The sequence below is a fragment of the Manis pentadactyla genome, chromosome 1 (assembly GCF_030020395.1).
Source record: "Manis pentadactyla isolate mManPen7 chromosome 1, mManPen7.hap1, whole genome shotgun sequence".
Taxonomy (NCBI): Eukaryota; Metazoa; Chordata; class Mammalia; order Pholidota; family Manidae; genus Manis; species Manis pentadactyla.
Window position 1 is genome coordinate 113966469 of NC_080019.1, and position 15969 is coordinate 113982437.

General features: G+C 39.5%; 1 protein-coding gene across 14 annotated transcripts in view; it reads left to right on the forward strand.

Annotated features, from left to right (window-relative positions):
- YEATS2 (YEATS domain containing 2) overlaps window positions 1-15969 on the forward strand; it is a 122568-nt gene that overhangs the window by 93828 nt on the left and 12771 nt on the right. For 10 of the 14 annotated variants that reach the window (XR_008997073.1, XR_008997072.1, XM_057500454.1 and 7 more), the window contains 7 exons: window positions 1545-1731; window positions 5936-6064; window positions 6575-6673; window positions 11029-11131; window positions 12072-12145; window positions 13721-13800; window positions 14454-14655. Coding sequence is in view for 11 of the 14 variants with exons in the window: in XM_057500454.1 (XP_057356437.1) it covers window positions 1545-1731; window positions 5936-6064; window positions 6575-6673; window positions 11029-11131; window positions 12072-12145; window positions 13721-13800; window positions 14454-14655 (874 nt within the window). In the remaining 3 variants the exon portion in view is untranslated. The remainder of the gene's footprint in view (window positions 1-1544; window positions 1732-5935; window positions 6065-6574; window positions 6674-11028; window positions 11132-12071; window positions 12146-13720; window positions 13801-14453; window positions 14656-15969) is intronic. The other 4 variants (XM_057500443.1, XM_057500452.1, XR_008997076.1 and 1 more) reach the window with 3 other exon arrangements.

The following is a 15969-nucleotide window of genomic DNA, read 5'->3' on the forward strand; positions in this document are numbered from 1 at the left end:
AGTGGGCTGTCCTCCTCTATACGCTGGATCAGAATGTAACTGTGTAACATTTTGAGGAACTGCCAAACCGTTTTCCAAGCAACTGCACCATTTTAGATTGCCACCAGCAATTTATTAGGGCTCCAATTTTCCATATCTTTGCTGACAGTGTTCTTGTCCTTTTTGTTGTTGTTGTTTTTTGTGAGATTTTTTTTGTTTTGGCTTTTTTGTTATACCCATCCTACTGGATGTGAAGTGGTATTTCATTGTGATTTTGATTTGCAGTTCCCTGATAGCAAATGATATTAAGCACCTTTTCATGTCCTTATTGGCCATTTGTGTATCTTCTTTGGAGAAATGTCTATTCAGACCCTTTGCCCATTATTTGGTTGGGTTATTTATTGTCTTTCTATTATTGAGTTGTAGGAGTTCTTTATATTTTCTAGTCTCTTAATCAGATTTGCAGAAATTTACTCTATTCTTTGGGCTGTCTTTTCACTTTCTTGGTGGTATCCTTTGAACCAGAAAACATTTTATTTTGATGAAGTCCAGTTTACCTATTTTTATTTTATTATGCTTTCGGTGTCACAGCTAAGAAACCATTGCTTATCCAGAGTCACAAAATTTAAGCCTGTGTTTTCTTCTGAAAGTTTTAGTTTTAGCTGTTACATTCAGGTGTTTGATTCATTCTGAGTTAATTTTTGTATGTGGTGTGAGGTAGGGGGCCAAGCTTTATTCTTTTGTATGTAGATACCAGTTTGCCTCACAACATTTGTTGAAAGTCTGTTTTTCCTTTGAATTGTCTTGGCACCTAAAGGACTTTTGTAATCTGACTTTGCTTATTTCTCAGTCTTCTCTTCATGTACCTATTCATACCACTCAACTTTGCAGTTCCTTGACTATACCATGTTTTTTCATTCCTCTCTTTCTACTTGCTATCTTCTGCAAAGAATCTCTCTTTCATCTCCCCCTTTCCCTCTCTTGAATCTTGAAGATTCCCCTAAAGTGCCATATTTTTACCTGAAGTTTTTTCCAGTACTCTCTTCTCCCCACCCCTAGGCAGAAGGGGTAACTTTCCTGTCAGTTTGTATAGGTGCCTTGTACCTGTGCCTACTGTAGCATTCATGACAGTTTGGTAATCTTCTCCTCATGGGTTTTTATCTTTGGTCCCAGCATTTAACACTGTGTCTGCCATATAGTAGATATTTTTTGAATGAATGTGACAAATGTTAGAGTTTTTAATAAAGCTCATTTTATTCCATTTTTACATCCTGAGATTATGTTCTTCTACTCTTTTAGTGTTGAAATAGTCTTTTATAAAAAAGTGACACAGTAGGAGATAGCCTCCTCATTTTAAAATAAAATGTTCCTGGTCCATGAAATCTTAAAAAGTATAAGAACCACCAAACTGGAGAAGCGATAGTTTTAAATGGCATGACATTTAATAGGTAGGTAATAATAGCTAATAGATAATATTTATTGAATATGCTACATGGCAGTCACTGTTCTTAATAAGTTACACTGCTATCTTCTTAATTTCTGTTATTTCTGGCCCTTTGTGCGAGCAGTCAGAAGGAACAGCTCCCAGTGCGTCATCCACTGTTGGCTGTGCAGTGAGAGCCTGTGGGCAGCAGCAGGTGTGTGTGAGCCAGGCTGCCGTGGGTGCCTGCAAGGCTGCCGCTCCCTCTGCCGTCGGCGCCACGTCCCTGGTGTCCACACCAAGCCCCATTTCGGGGAAAGCCACAGTATCAGGTCAGTTGTATCATAATGATTTTATTTTTCTCTCCCTTCTTTGGGCTAGAATATTTTTGGAAGGTCTTAAACAATATTTTGTAAAATTAGTTGTTAAAAATAATTTACTCAGCAACATTTTCCATGTGGCTAGTTTTTAGATAAATTATTCTTATTTAAAATTTACATGTAAATTTTAAAGTCTAAGATGGTTTTATGGATTGAATAATAATTTTTAAATGATATAATAAAAGAGCAGCCATCTGGAACTCTCGGGTATTTTAGCTGCTTTCATGATATAATTTTGTGAAGTGTAGAGTTTGCTCTCCTTAAAGAACCAGTTCCTTTTTTTATCATCAGTTTTGAGTGGAACTCATTATAAAACATCATACATCTCTTTGCTTTTGTAAACAAAGTATATAAAATATAAATTAGCCTTGATGATGCAATTCATGATTCATGCACCTATTCATACCACTCAACTTTGCAGTTCCTTGACTATACCATGTTCTTTCATTCCTCTCTTTCTACTTGCTATCTTCAAAAAACTTAGTTATTATAAGTAGTGGTAGAGTGATGTACTTGAAGTCTGGTGACATGTATGTACCTTTGTGCCCATATTAAATGTCTCCAGGAAAGAGTGCTTTTTATTTCTTTGGGTTACATAGAGCACAAATCCTGGAACTGGATCACTTTAATTAAAACAACTTGCTTCAGTTTCCTCTTCTGTAAAATGAGGTTGATGATAACACCTACCTCATAAAGTTGACAGGATTAAATGAGTTAATACAGAAGTGCTCAGAGTACTGTCTGATACATATAGCCATTATGTAAATAATTGCTATTATCAGCATTTCTAGTGTCTTCGTTGTCATTAGTCCACATTACCTTATCTGCAATTCTAAAATCCCAAATGCTCTGAAAACCAAAGGTGTTTTGTTATGTTTTTGCTTTTTGTTTTCATAACTAATTTTAAGGTGAAGTGTGACCCCCATTGGCAGGCCATATATACTACTTAATATGAATATTTGTCTTTTGCTGCAGAAATATTAATGTGTTTGATTATATCATGCTGTCATAGATGCCAGGGGACTGATACAATATACATCATTGCTTCTCAGAGTTGGAAAATTGATTTTGATTTTCTACAATCCAATTCAAATATTTCTGTAGAAGTAATAAAAATATCACAGCAATGCCAAACTGTTACAGAAGTTTCTGAACACTCTTAATTTCTATATTACTTTGTTGCAGATTGATACTAGTGTACCGGCTGGTACTGATATACAGGAACAGTTGAGTACCACTGATGTATATGTCCACACACACACACACACACACAAGTACCTTAGTATCTTTGGATGAAACATTGTGGATATTCCCATTGTTCTTACTGTTGTTATTATCCCTATGTTCTGTACCTGACTCCAAAGCAAGCCCCTGTGTCTTACTTGGCTTCTGAGTTAGAGTCCAACAGATTAATGCTGGCATATTTTTCCCCGTGACTTCCACCTCTCAGTTATAACTGACTAACTCCTAGTTTAGGGAGTGCTTGTCCTCTACCAGCACTGTGTGAGGACTGGAGTAAGAAATGGATGCCCTCCCAGCTCTATTTTTAAGTGATTAACTAGGAATGAAAGAAGTTGCCCTGCTTTAAGTTCTAGTTTCCTAAGTTGCTGCCAATCAGTTTTTTCTTTATCATGTTTTCATAAAAGAATCAAACTATTTCCTGCTGACCATTAATTCTATGTGTGTGTATGGACTTTTTTTTTTTTTAGGTATAACCATTCAATTTAATTAAATTTTTTGTATGCATTATAAACTGTTATGAACATAGCCCCTCTTACGTCTGGAACAGAGTGAGCAAGGGAAAGAGTACTGGAAAGTAAAGCCAGAGTGATGGGGGCCAAATGACCCCAGGCCTTTGTAGGTCATTGTAAGAACTTTGACTTTTACTCCAAGGAAAGGCATTGGAGGGTTTTAAGCTATAGAGTAACATGATGTGCCTTACCTTTTAACAGGATCACTGACTGCAGCACTTAGACTAAACAATGGGGCACAAGGTGGAAGCAGGAAACAGACTAAGAAGTAGACACTAAGAAAGAAAATTCAATGATGTATCAGGGAGCCCCAGCAACATCAGATTAAAGGAGTTCCAGAAAGAAAACAGAAAATAGTGGGAAGGAAATGATCCAAGAAATGAAACTATTTATCCCAGAATTGAAGGATATGAATTTCTAGGTTCAGAAGCCACAGTGTCCAGCACAGTGAATGAAAGATGGTTTGTGTGGAGGCACAGTTTGTTCATGAGCAGAACACCAAGGACAAAGAGATCTCAAAAGCTATCAGAAAAAGAAATAGAAAAGTTCAGAAATTATATTATCATTGGGCTTCTCTGTAGCTGGGAGCTAGAATACTGCTTTTCAGAATGCCAGGGGAAATTTTCAGTTAAAAGTTCTGTATTCATACAAATCATTACTGAGTGAAGGTAAAAATATTTTCTGACAGGCAAAGTTTCAAATGTATTTACTATGTGTCCTGTCTCAAGGCATTACTAAAATACGTTTTACCAGAGTAAGGAGGTGTAGACCAAGAAAGAGGAAGAAAACAGGATCCAGCATAGAATGAAGGCAGAGGGAATTCGGAGGGTAACAACGAAGGATGTCCCCAGGAGGGGAGGGCTCAGCAGCAGGCATAGAAAGCAAATAGAGGTCAGAGAGCTCCAGGAAGGACCTCTCTCAGAGAAAGTGGAACTGTCAATTATTTAGGAGATTTGACTGGGTAGACGATTGTATTAAGGGTGGTTTATAGTGTTTCTGAATGAGGTGGGAAGGCTTAGAAGGATATTGAAAGAACTAAGCAAATGATAAAGGAGGAAACTGATAATCCAGAAAATAAGCCAGAATCATAGTATCATGGTATTCTTTGGATCAATAGAGAAAAATGCTGGAATGCTGGAATGCAGGAAAGAGAGAGTAAAAGTGCTTTACAAGGCTTATCCACCCTAGTAGCAAGTCTGTATGTAACACCGCTGTCCCATTGGAGTGAATCAAGGCCCATGGTATACACATTCTCCTAAAAATACTGAGATAAATACTAAAAGGAAGAACCAGAAGGGTTAAAAGTGGATGATACTGCGGAACTAGATGAGGATAGGGAGGTGTGGAGCAAAAAACAGCTAGTTTGAGCTACAAAGCTTTTAGCACTTCTTTTTCACTGATAAGCATGTAAAATTTTGATGAAAATACGGAAAAAAACCAGGTCATTGTACTGTCCAAGGGCACATCTCAGTAACTGCTTACTACTTGACTCATGTAACACTCATCTATTCCAAAGAAAGATTTTCTTGTTTATTTAGGCTTTGTTTCAGAAAGTACTTAAGATTATTCCTTTCCTTAACCCAAACCAACTGCTTTCCATTGCCTCAAAGTGTCTTTAGCCTCTGATGCTGTTTTTAAGTAGTAGTTATGTAACAACAGGTATTTGTGTTTTGTCTTGTGTTACAATCAAAGCCCTTTTTCGTTTTTTACTGGCCTCCTGCCTAAGATAGTTTCATAATTGAAAGGGATTATGGAAATTACCTTTCAGGAGAAGTGGGAGAGGATGACCTTTTCTAAAATGATAAGTGCAGAATATCTGATGTTTCAAAAATAAGGGCTGCAGTGAGATAGAAAATTGTAACGTATGGTGAGTAATAAATTGAAGTATTAGATTTATAGGGATTTTATCTGGGACCAGATAAACTGGTCCCAGATAAAATGGACTCTGAATGCTTTGAAACTAATTTTGGAAACATTCTCTAGGCAGTGAGGAGCCAGAGAAGGTTTCTGAGTAGGAAAACAATAATTACCTAAATCAAAATACAAAATTTTATATCCACTGTGTATGTAACACAGCTATATAGAAAACGAACATGGAAAAGAACTGTCTCACAATGTTAATATTGATTGGCTCTGCAGTAGGTCATTGGGTGACCTCTTTTCTATTCTGTTTTTCCAAAAATTTATCATTTTATGATTGTGGGGTAAAAGTAAATCATTATTGTCACATCATTTCATTGTGAAATCTGCTGTAACCATTGCCTCATGTGTCCATCTCTTTGTTTATTGGAAGGGTAAGTGTCCTAAGAACTTCCTCCTATGAGAAAATATGAATGTTAAAGGGAACAGGACGTTTAAGGAAGCACCTGATCGTCAGCTTGGCCTTATCTTCCAACTTCTTTTAGGATTGTTAAAGATTCACTCCAGTCAGTCCAGTCCCCAGCAGGCTGTACTGACAGTCCCCAGCCAGCTCAAGCCACTCAGTGTAAATGCATCTGGAGGTGTGCAGACTATACTCATGCCCGTGAATAAAGGTCAGTCCTGCCCCCCTCCCTCTCCCGGGTTGTGGCTGTCTCCAGGTCTGCCATTGGGGGGCGAGCCCATGTTCTGTCGGCCAGCAGCCGCTCCTCCCTGGTGCAGCCTCCTTAACTGTTGCCAGACTCCTGGCACCTTGAACTCTAAGCATCAACTCTAGGACTGAGAGGAAAATCCAGATTATTCATTGGCTCCTAAGTAGCTCAACTTCTAAGTTGAGGAGACAGGGCACATTATAAGCCATTGTGAGAGCTCTGGTTAATTGGAGCTTTATTTTCTTAGTGACAAGCTCCCATTTCCACAGTTGAGTAGCTCAGTTACTCTGGTACTAATAGTAAACAGCCCACCTTATCAAATCACGGTATTAAAAAGGTCATTACCATTTCTCTTGTACTGAAATTCTTTTTGTGCTGTCAGTCTAACATGGGGCTGTCTCCTGGGAGTTAGATCATCCTAATTAAAATACTTTCTATAGCTCTTATATCCTCTCTCCCTCTTTTGCCTGTTAGTGGTTCAGTCATTTTCTACCAACAAATCACCTACCATTCTGCCTGTAGCTGCCCCAACTCCAGTCGTCCCCAGCCCTGCTCCAGCTACTGTTACGAAAGGTATGTTGTTTCTCACAGTGTTTTTGCCCAGAAGTTTTATGCAGGACATTACTGCAATCTGAGTCCCTTGAATTTTCAGCATCTGTGAATCAGTCACTTCAGAAATATGTACTGAGTGTTTGTGTAGTAGACTTGACATTGAGGGAAATACAAAGATGTATAAAGCCTCACTTCTGCCCTCCAAGAACATAAAGTCAGGTTGACGAGAGTGGCAGTGGACAGCAGATAATGACTAATAAAGGCAGGATGAGTGATCTGGAAAATGAATGCTGAAATATTTCAGTCTAGGATGTCTGGTCAGGGTTGATGGGGGCATGGAGGGAGATAGGATTTATGAGATTTGGATTATAATCTGGATTTTAACAGAGTGAATGAAGCATTTTTAGCTGTGGAGAGGTCAAGGGGCATGCCAGATTAAGGAAACAGTAGAAGCAAAGACTCAGAGTACTTGTTTGGGGAAGTAGATCAACTAGAGGAACTCATCCAGGGTGTACAGTATGGTAAAGGAGCTGTAGGTAGGGCCAGACTTTGGCAAGCTGGCAGTGGGGACATTTCTGACATTTCTGTTTATTTAGGCTTTGTTTCAGAAAGTACTTTAGATTATTCCTTTCCTTAACCCAAACCAGCTGCTTTACAATACCTTAAAGTGTCTGATGATTGAATAGATTGAGATACTGCAATGGATTAGAGCAACATATTTTGACATCTATGTAACATCTACAATAATAGTGATTACCATATGGTAACAGGCCAAAGTGTGCCAGGCCCTATGCTAGCTGCTCTCTCTATATCTCTAATTATGACAGTACTTCAGGGTAGCTGTTATGCCCATTTTGCAAATGAGGAAACTGAAGTTTGGAGATACTGAGTCTATATTCCAAGATCTAGAAATCTAGAAAGCATGCAGTTGGAATTTGAAACACATTTGCTTTTCAGGCATTCCAGGATCTCTCCTAATAGTCTTGAGAAGAAGTGGATTTGTAACTTAGATCCTGACCCTCTAATGCAGGGCTTGGCCAGCTACCATCTGCTCCCCGTTTCTGAGTAAAGCTGCAGGGGCACCAGTGATGCCTGTCTGTTCACATGTTGTCTGGGGTATGCTGCAGCCTCAAAGTGGAGTGGTTCCAGCTGAGATAGGACCCACAGCTCCTAAACTACTTCTTGTTAGTCCTTGCTAGGGAAAGTTTGCCAACCCCTGATCAAAAGAGACCTGATGAAAGAATTGGCATTAATCTAGACCAGCATTTCTGATCAGTAGTAGGTATGTGTCATAGGCCTTCCTCATATAGATTCTGATTCCGTTAATTTTAGACTGGAGCCAGAGTATCTCTGTTTTGATTTTAATTGAGGTAAAGTTTTGAATAGTGAAATGCAAAGATATTAAGTGTGCCATTTGATGAGTTTTGGTAAATGTATAAACCGTGTAACCAATATTCTATTTAAGATAGAGAAATTTCCATCACCGTGTGCCTCTTCCATCCAGTCAGTCTGTTCCCTGTCCCTGTAGCAACCACTCCTGCTTTCTTTTGCGATTTGTCATGTCTGTTTCTTGACTATATGAATGGAAGCATGGGCATTCTTTTGTGTCTGGTTTCATTCACTCACCATAGTGTATTTGATATTCATCCATATTGTTGCTGAATAGTATTCCACATTGTAGGAATATACCATAACTTAACGAATCCTTTCTCCTGTTGGTGGGTTTTTAAGGGTTGTTTCCTGCTTGGGGCAATTATGGACAAATCTTTGAAAGCATATATTTCCATTTCTCTAGTAGAATAGCTGTCTCAACTTGAAAATGCTGACTAACTCTGCGATTGTGTGCCAGATTAAAGGAAGTGTATTTGCACCTGGAGAGCTGGAGTATCTGAACTTTTTTGAGGACTTCCTTCTGTTTCTTGAAGTCTTGGAATCCCTAGGGGCTGGAGGGATATGTATTGCTAATATGTATCACTAATAATAGTGAAATTATTAGCAAGGTCATTCAATACAAGTCAATATACATAGAAAAATCATTTTCATTTCTAGGTAGAAAGTAAATGCTAACAACCTAGTGAACATTTCTGAGAGAAATACAAAAGGCCTAAAGAAATGGAAGGATATGCCATTATAAATATAATAAATTATAGATAATTATAAATAGAAAAAGTTAAATTAGTTACCAGAAGACCTGATGTGTTATCAATTCTCCCCCAGAAAGTGACATGCAGATCCAATTCAGTCCCAGACAGAATCCCTACAGGGTTTTTGTGTGTGCATAGAAATTGATAAGCTAAGACTGAAATGTACATGGAAATAGCAAAAGCCTAGAATAGCTGAGGCAGTCATAAAACAAAAAGCTAGGGTACTTGGACATTAGACATATATACTACAAAGCTTCAGTAATTGAGATTGTGTGGTATTGGTTCAAGAATAGATAGAACAATGAACTAGAGAAGGCCCCAGAAATATATTCACTTGTATATAGTCACCTGATTTATGATAAATTCAGTAGGATAAAAATGTTCTTTTCAATAAGTAGTGCTGGGTTAATTGGCTATATCCATTTGGGACATTTGGGAAAACAATGAACCTTGGCCCCTACCTTATACCATAAAAAAAATTAATTTGAGTCAGGTTATAGACTTAAATGTGGAAGGTAGAACAATAAAGCTTCTAGAAGAGAATACAAGAATGTCTTCATGACCTTGGGCAAAGATGCTTTGTAAACAGAACACACAAGAAAACTAGCCATAAAAGAAAAGATTGATAAGTTAGACTATTAACACTGGGAACCTCAGTTCATCAGAGGGACACAGTTAAAATCAAAAGCCACATACTCAAGATATTTGCAATGGATATATCTAACGAAGGAGTTGTATCCAGATATGACTGGATATGTGTATGGGAGGACCATACACAGACCTTCTAAAATTCAATAAGAGAAAGACTGACACTAATTTTTTTTAAAGAGCAAAAAGTGTCAACAGTCGCTTCACAGAAGAGGATATCCAGAGTTCATAAGGATATGAAAGGTGGTTCAGCCTCGTTAGCCGTGGAGGAAATGCAGATTTCACCACAGTGAAATATTGTTCTATCACCAAAATTAAAACTAGCAATACCAAGTGTTGGCAAGGATGTGACACAAATGCAGCTCACATACACTGCTGGTGGGACGTAAATTGATATAATCACTTTGGAAAGCAGTTTGACAGTTTCTCATAAAGTTAAGTATACATCTGTCTTGTGTTCCACAGATATACTTTTAGGAAAGGCACACATAAACCCAGCAAAAGACACAGATGAGAATATCCATTGGATTGTTACTTTTAATAGCCAGAAAGATGCTGATGCAAAAGAGTATGTGCAGTATGATTCCAGTTATATGAAGTTCAAAGTGGACAAAAGGTGCTTATCTTTGGCAGGGAGGAACTGCCAAAAGCATAAGGAGCCTCGTTGAAGACTGGATATACCCTGTGTCTTGATTGGAATGGTAGGCACACGGGTGTACACGTAGGTAAAATTTATCTAATGTATACTTCATATTTGTGCATTTTACAAGGTTATGCATCTATAGAAAGGAGGTGGAGATGTATTAGTAGATCTCATTTGTAGACACCTGAGATACAGGAAACTACTGAAGGATGTTGAGTAGGGAAGTGACACTAAAAAGGTTGTTCAGGAAAATTTTCTGTGCTGATGTATAAGGTGGGTTTTAAGGGGAAAAGGTTGAAGGCAGGGCTGCTGATGCAGAAGTAGGAAGTGTATGGCCTTGGATTTTTTGATTAGAGAAGACTAGAAGTGGAGGAGGACACGTGCTCCTGAGACACTGCTGGTTTCCCTCAGTGGACTGGTGGTAGTAAGAGTGTGAGTTACTAATGTGAATAGCTTGGATACTGCCAAACAGCAGATATGATTTTTGCTTTCCACCTTGTGTCAGAACACTAAGATAATGCTGAAAGTGCACAAACTTAGCTGGAGAGATGATAGCCAAAAGGATCTTAGAACTTAGAGCAGGCCAGCATTGTATTTTAATGTGGCACTGTTCAGTTGTGCGTGTGCGTGTGTGTGTGTGTGAGAGAGAGAGAGTGGGATCTCACAGTAATGTGGTTGGCCCTTTAATGTCTAAAAAGCCATTTTATTGCCCTCTTTGTCCTGAGCCTGGAGTTACTCCCCCTGAGACCCAGCCTAACAGTTTTCCCTTGTCTGCTGACCCTGTGATGAGAGGCGTCCTCTCAGTCCCCCGGCTGTGACCCTCAGCAGCTGGCGTGGCAGTTTGCTCACTGGGCTTCAGTGGAAGAGCTGTTGTTTCTGCCCTCACGTGTCCTTCCGTCATGAGCCCTAACAGCTCTTTCTTTGTTGCCCTTCTCTTATAGTGAAGACTGAACCAGAAACACCTGGGCCAAGCTGCCTCTCTCAGGAGGGTCAGCCAGCAGTGAAAACAGAAGAAAGCTCTGAGCTAGGAAACTACGTCATTAAGTAATGATTTCAGTCCTTTCTAATTGAGTTGTGCTTTCGGTGTTTTCGTGATGCTTTTAAAAAACCAAACCTGTGACAGCTGAGTATGTGTAGAGCTGTGTGTATATAGAGTTAGGCCCCTTGATGGGTGGAAACTTATCCTCTCTGTGTGCAGTGAATACATATTACCACATGATGCACAGCTCCAAGTCTCCATTTAACATGTTGATGTGACCTAGGGAGGCACATTATTTAAGGCCTCAGAAGCCTCAGGGGAAATTACAAATCTCCCTCCCACGGAGTTTTCCAGTGTGTACTTTCTCTGCTGAATCCTTGGGTGTGAAATTTCTCATGATGTGTGTATACATTTTGTGGCTGAGTATCCACACCCCTAATATTAAACAGCCGCCTTTTCATGGGCCATACACACTCATTGCTTCTTCTAAAAATACTTTGTGAGATTTTCTAATTTCCAGATTGGGAACCCACCTCTGACCATGTTTTGAAGTATCTCAGACAACTGAGGACAATAGAAACTTAGCCACTTTCACATGGTGATAGCATGAACTGTAATAACCCCCAGATCGACATTTGCATGATAAGAGTTTTTTTGCTCCAGTGACTGTCAGTCACTCTGCCAAAAGATTATTTAGCTATTTAATTTAGAAATATAAACAAAATGTTTGTGATATTTGCCTAATTTGCCATTCCTGTGGTCTCATTTGTTTATTTAGTCTTTGATTTTTTAAGCATAGAATGTTCTTTGTTTATAAAGAAGGCTATCTATGGACAGAAAGATATGCCAATATAATTGGCTTAAGTTTTAATTCCCTTTGAACAGAAGGAATATATATATAAGTGTGTGTGTGTCTGTGTGTGTGTGTGTGTGTGTGTGTGTGTGTGGCTAGAAACTGCTATGTGTATTTACTACCTTAATTTTCTTTCCTTTTGTCCATCTCAGGATAGACCATTTAGAGACTATCCAGCAACTCCTAACAGCAGTAGTGAAGAAGATCCCATTAATTACTGCAAAAAGTAAGATAATTATGCTGACTATGCAGATGCATTTATTGAAAGCTGTAAACTGCTTGGGATATTCAGTTTAAATCACTTGGTATTGTACAAGTAGTGACCCTGGCATCTTACTACACTGATGGACAGTGACCGCAATGGGGTGTGGGGGGGACACGATAACATGGGTGAATGTAGCAACCAAATTGTTTTTTCTTGTGAAACCTTCATAGGAATGTATATCAATGATACCTTAATAATAAAAAAAAAAATCACTTGGTATTGTAAATTAATACTGATGTGGTAGTTATCTTAGGAGGTTTTAACTACAACTGTAGCTCCTTTGCAGGGTTTTAGAATTCACAATATCTTGGTCAACCCATTAGTCTTCTACTGTTTTCACTGTGATCTGTAGAAGGAATGTCTTACATTTATTGTTGTATGTAACTTATAAATGTATATAATTAAAACCATTAGTTTTTAATATTTAGTAATAAGGAAAGAAATTAGCATTTGCCTACGATGTACCAGACTGTGCCGGCTCAGTACATTTACTCTCTTATTTAATCATAATCAACTGTGGAATAGATGATGTCATCTCGATTTTACAGATGAGAAAACTAAGAATAAGCAAGATTCAGCACTGTGCTCAGGAGCACTAGCTCTGGGTGGTGAGCCAGGACACGAACCAGGTTCTGTCTGCCTCCAACGCCATTAGTCTTTGATCTAATGCTCGCTGTCACTCGCTCTGTAGAAATGCGTGCTTATCAAGACCTCCAACAAGGGAATCTGCTCTGTCGCTGCCAGTGGTAGCAAAGCTGAGCAACTTCTCAGCCCCGGTTGTTCTGACGGAATCGACAGCCCTCCGGACAGAACAGACATCCTGTGGGCAGTAGGAGTATGCTCTAGCAATACTCCAGCCCGTGGCCCTGCAGAGGGAGGGCGTGAAGGAACTCCCATACCACGTTCGTGGGAGTAGGGGAACAATAGGCCAGTACGGACTACCCTGCTTATTTTTTTCCTACTGTAATAGTGAAGAAATTACTTCATTTTTTCTTAGTTGAAGCTTGAAGGGTCAGTTTGAGGCAGTACCAAGTAACATTTCAATGATACTTACCTAGTGCAGCAGAAAAAAATTCAAAAATTTCTTTTGTAAAAATTTTAGAAACAAATACAGAATATTAGAACTGGAAGGCAGTTCAGAAACCATATTTACCAACAGAATCATTTTACAGATAAGAAAACAAGCCCAAGGAGGTATGTAGGCTGCCTAGGGCTGCTTAGTGACTTAACAGCAGGGCCAGAGCTAGATCTCAGGTGTCCTGCACCTAGAGGAGTGCCTGCCACTTATTTTAGTAGTTAATATACTGCCAAAGAAGCTGATTTCCCAAGGAGGGGGTGGTTTTGAGTATACATGGATGAGGTGTCTTCTCTTCTAAGGATAAGCCCTTCTGTGTTATGCTGCATTTGACCCTGCCCAGTAAGGAACATGTATTCAATAAGAGGTCCAAAGAAACTTTTGGACATGCCTCCAGCAAAGGAGATTGAATTTAAACCATGACAGCTTTATTCAGAGTTTGCCGGCTGTGTGCCTTTTAGGTGAAGATGCCAGCTGTTTCTCTGCCAAGTCTGTGGAGCAGTATTATGGCTGGAACATCGGGAAAAGGAGAGCCGCTGAGGTAATTACACGTCCACCCATTTGCTGTGCAGGGCCCCACTAAGCCTGTGGGGGGAAAATAACCAGAACACATGTGCATTCTGGCTGCTTCTACAAACCTTGTTACACCAAACAATGACAAGATCTGCAGCATATTTTGTTAGAACTTTCTCCTCATGAAAAGTCTCATCAAAGACTATAGCTAGCCTTTGAAAGGTCTTTCTTTCCTGCATTGGTAAAAATGTCTAAAAAATTTTTATGCATTTCAGTATATTAAAATTAAATGGAGTATTTATTGAGAGCTTGCTATGTGGCTCCTGTGCTTAGACAGTAGGACGATAAGAGGAAATAGCATGTAAAGAGGTGTGCCTAGGAGGCTGTGAGAAGGTCAGTGTGACTGGTGTAGGGAAGGTGGGGAGAAAGGCGAAGCAGGAGGTCATGGTGGAGACCGAGGTTAAAAACCTTACAGGCCAGACCTAGGGGTTTCTGATTTATTTTATCAGCATTAGATAGAAGTTGGTTTACTTTTTTTTTAAACCAAGGAATGACTCAATCAGATTTTTTCTTAGAAAAAAATGATTTTAAGAAGTTACCGTAATTTACAATTTGGTGATTGTTAAAACACACTGCTAAGTTGAAGAATTTGATTATGGTTCCAAAATAAATTTTTTTAAGTGGCAAAGAGCAATGACAATGCGAAAAGTCTTACAAGAAATATTGGACAAGAATCCAAGATTTCACCACCTGACTCCCCTTAAAACCAAGCACATTGCTCACTGGTGTCGCTGCCATGGCTATACTCCTCCTGATCCTGAGAGCCTGCGGAGTGACGGGGATTCTATTGAGGATGTGCTGACCCAGATCGACAGTGAGCCAGGTGAGCCTCCAGGCGGCCATGCTGAGCACCTCGGGCAGCCCACAGGTGCTTCCGTGGAGCACACACTCATCTCTTCAGCCTCCTCGGCCCTCAGACCCCTTCACCCCAAGAGCTTTCAGTGCTCTGTCCTTCGGCTGAGGTGAAGCACCCTGAGGACCTGAGTTGTCTTGGACAACGGGAGCCTTTGCTCACCTCTGGCCATGTGTCCCACTCCCAGTACAGTCCCTACAGAACCATCTGTGCCCAAGTGTTCCACAGCCAGACTGTTCCTGCCCACGCCATGCCGTAAGCACACACTGTTCATCCAGGGGTCCCCATCCTCAGCAGCAGGTAGAAGTGACTTCTCTTGTGACCTTATAACTGCCTGTAGCCCAGTCTGTCCAGTCTCCTTAAAGATGGGGGCACTGTTTTCTTTGTTACTTTACTAGCCAGGAAGTGTAGTTCTTACTGTTGGAGGCACAGAGGTAAACAACTAATAATGTTGTAGATTAAATGATTTGTTTTATGACAGACTCAAACAGTTGTTCTGTATGGGGGAGGAGGCAGGGTATAAATGATATATGGGGAGAAGGATATTTTAAGTTTCACTTTAAAGAATAAGGAGGATTGTTTTCTCCTCCCAACCCCACATGTATGTATGTATGTATTTATTTATGAATGACATGTAATTTTTTATAATGTGTGTATATATATATTTTTAATTGAAGTATTGTTGATATACAATTTTACATTGGTTTTAAATATACAACACAGTGGTTCAGCAGTTACCCATATTATTAAATCCTCAGCCCCACTAGTACAGTTACTGTGAGCATAGGAAAATGTTACGGGATCATTAACTATATTCTCCATGCTATACTACCATCCCTGTGACTAACTTATATTATGATTGAGAATTTTTTATGCCCCTTTATCTGCATTCCCCCTCCCTACACACCCACTCCAACTCCTCCCCCATGGTAACCATCAGGCACTTCTGAGAAGCAGCCAGAACTGGACTCTCTGCCACCAGCCTGCAGGGTGCCCTTCATTGTGTCTCGTACCTGGTCTGGACCTCACTTACTCATCCATAAAGTGGAAGGAATGAACTAGAAGATTTCCAGAGAACAAAAAGTTCTAATACTCTTTGTTAGGCTTTGTGTAAATTAACTTATTAAGGACTGGATGCACAGTGTGTACTAAAATGTTAACATTGCTTATCTCTAAGCAGTGAGAAATGGGTGATTTTTATTTTCTTCACTGTGCATTTCTGAATTTTCCAGATTTAAAATATGAAAAAAATCAGTTTAATCATTAATATTTGGGGGCTGGGGA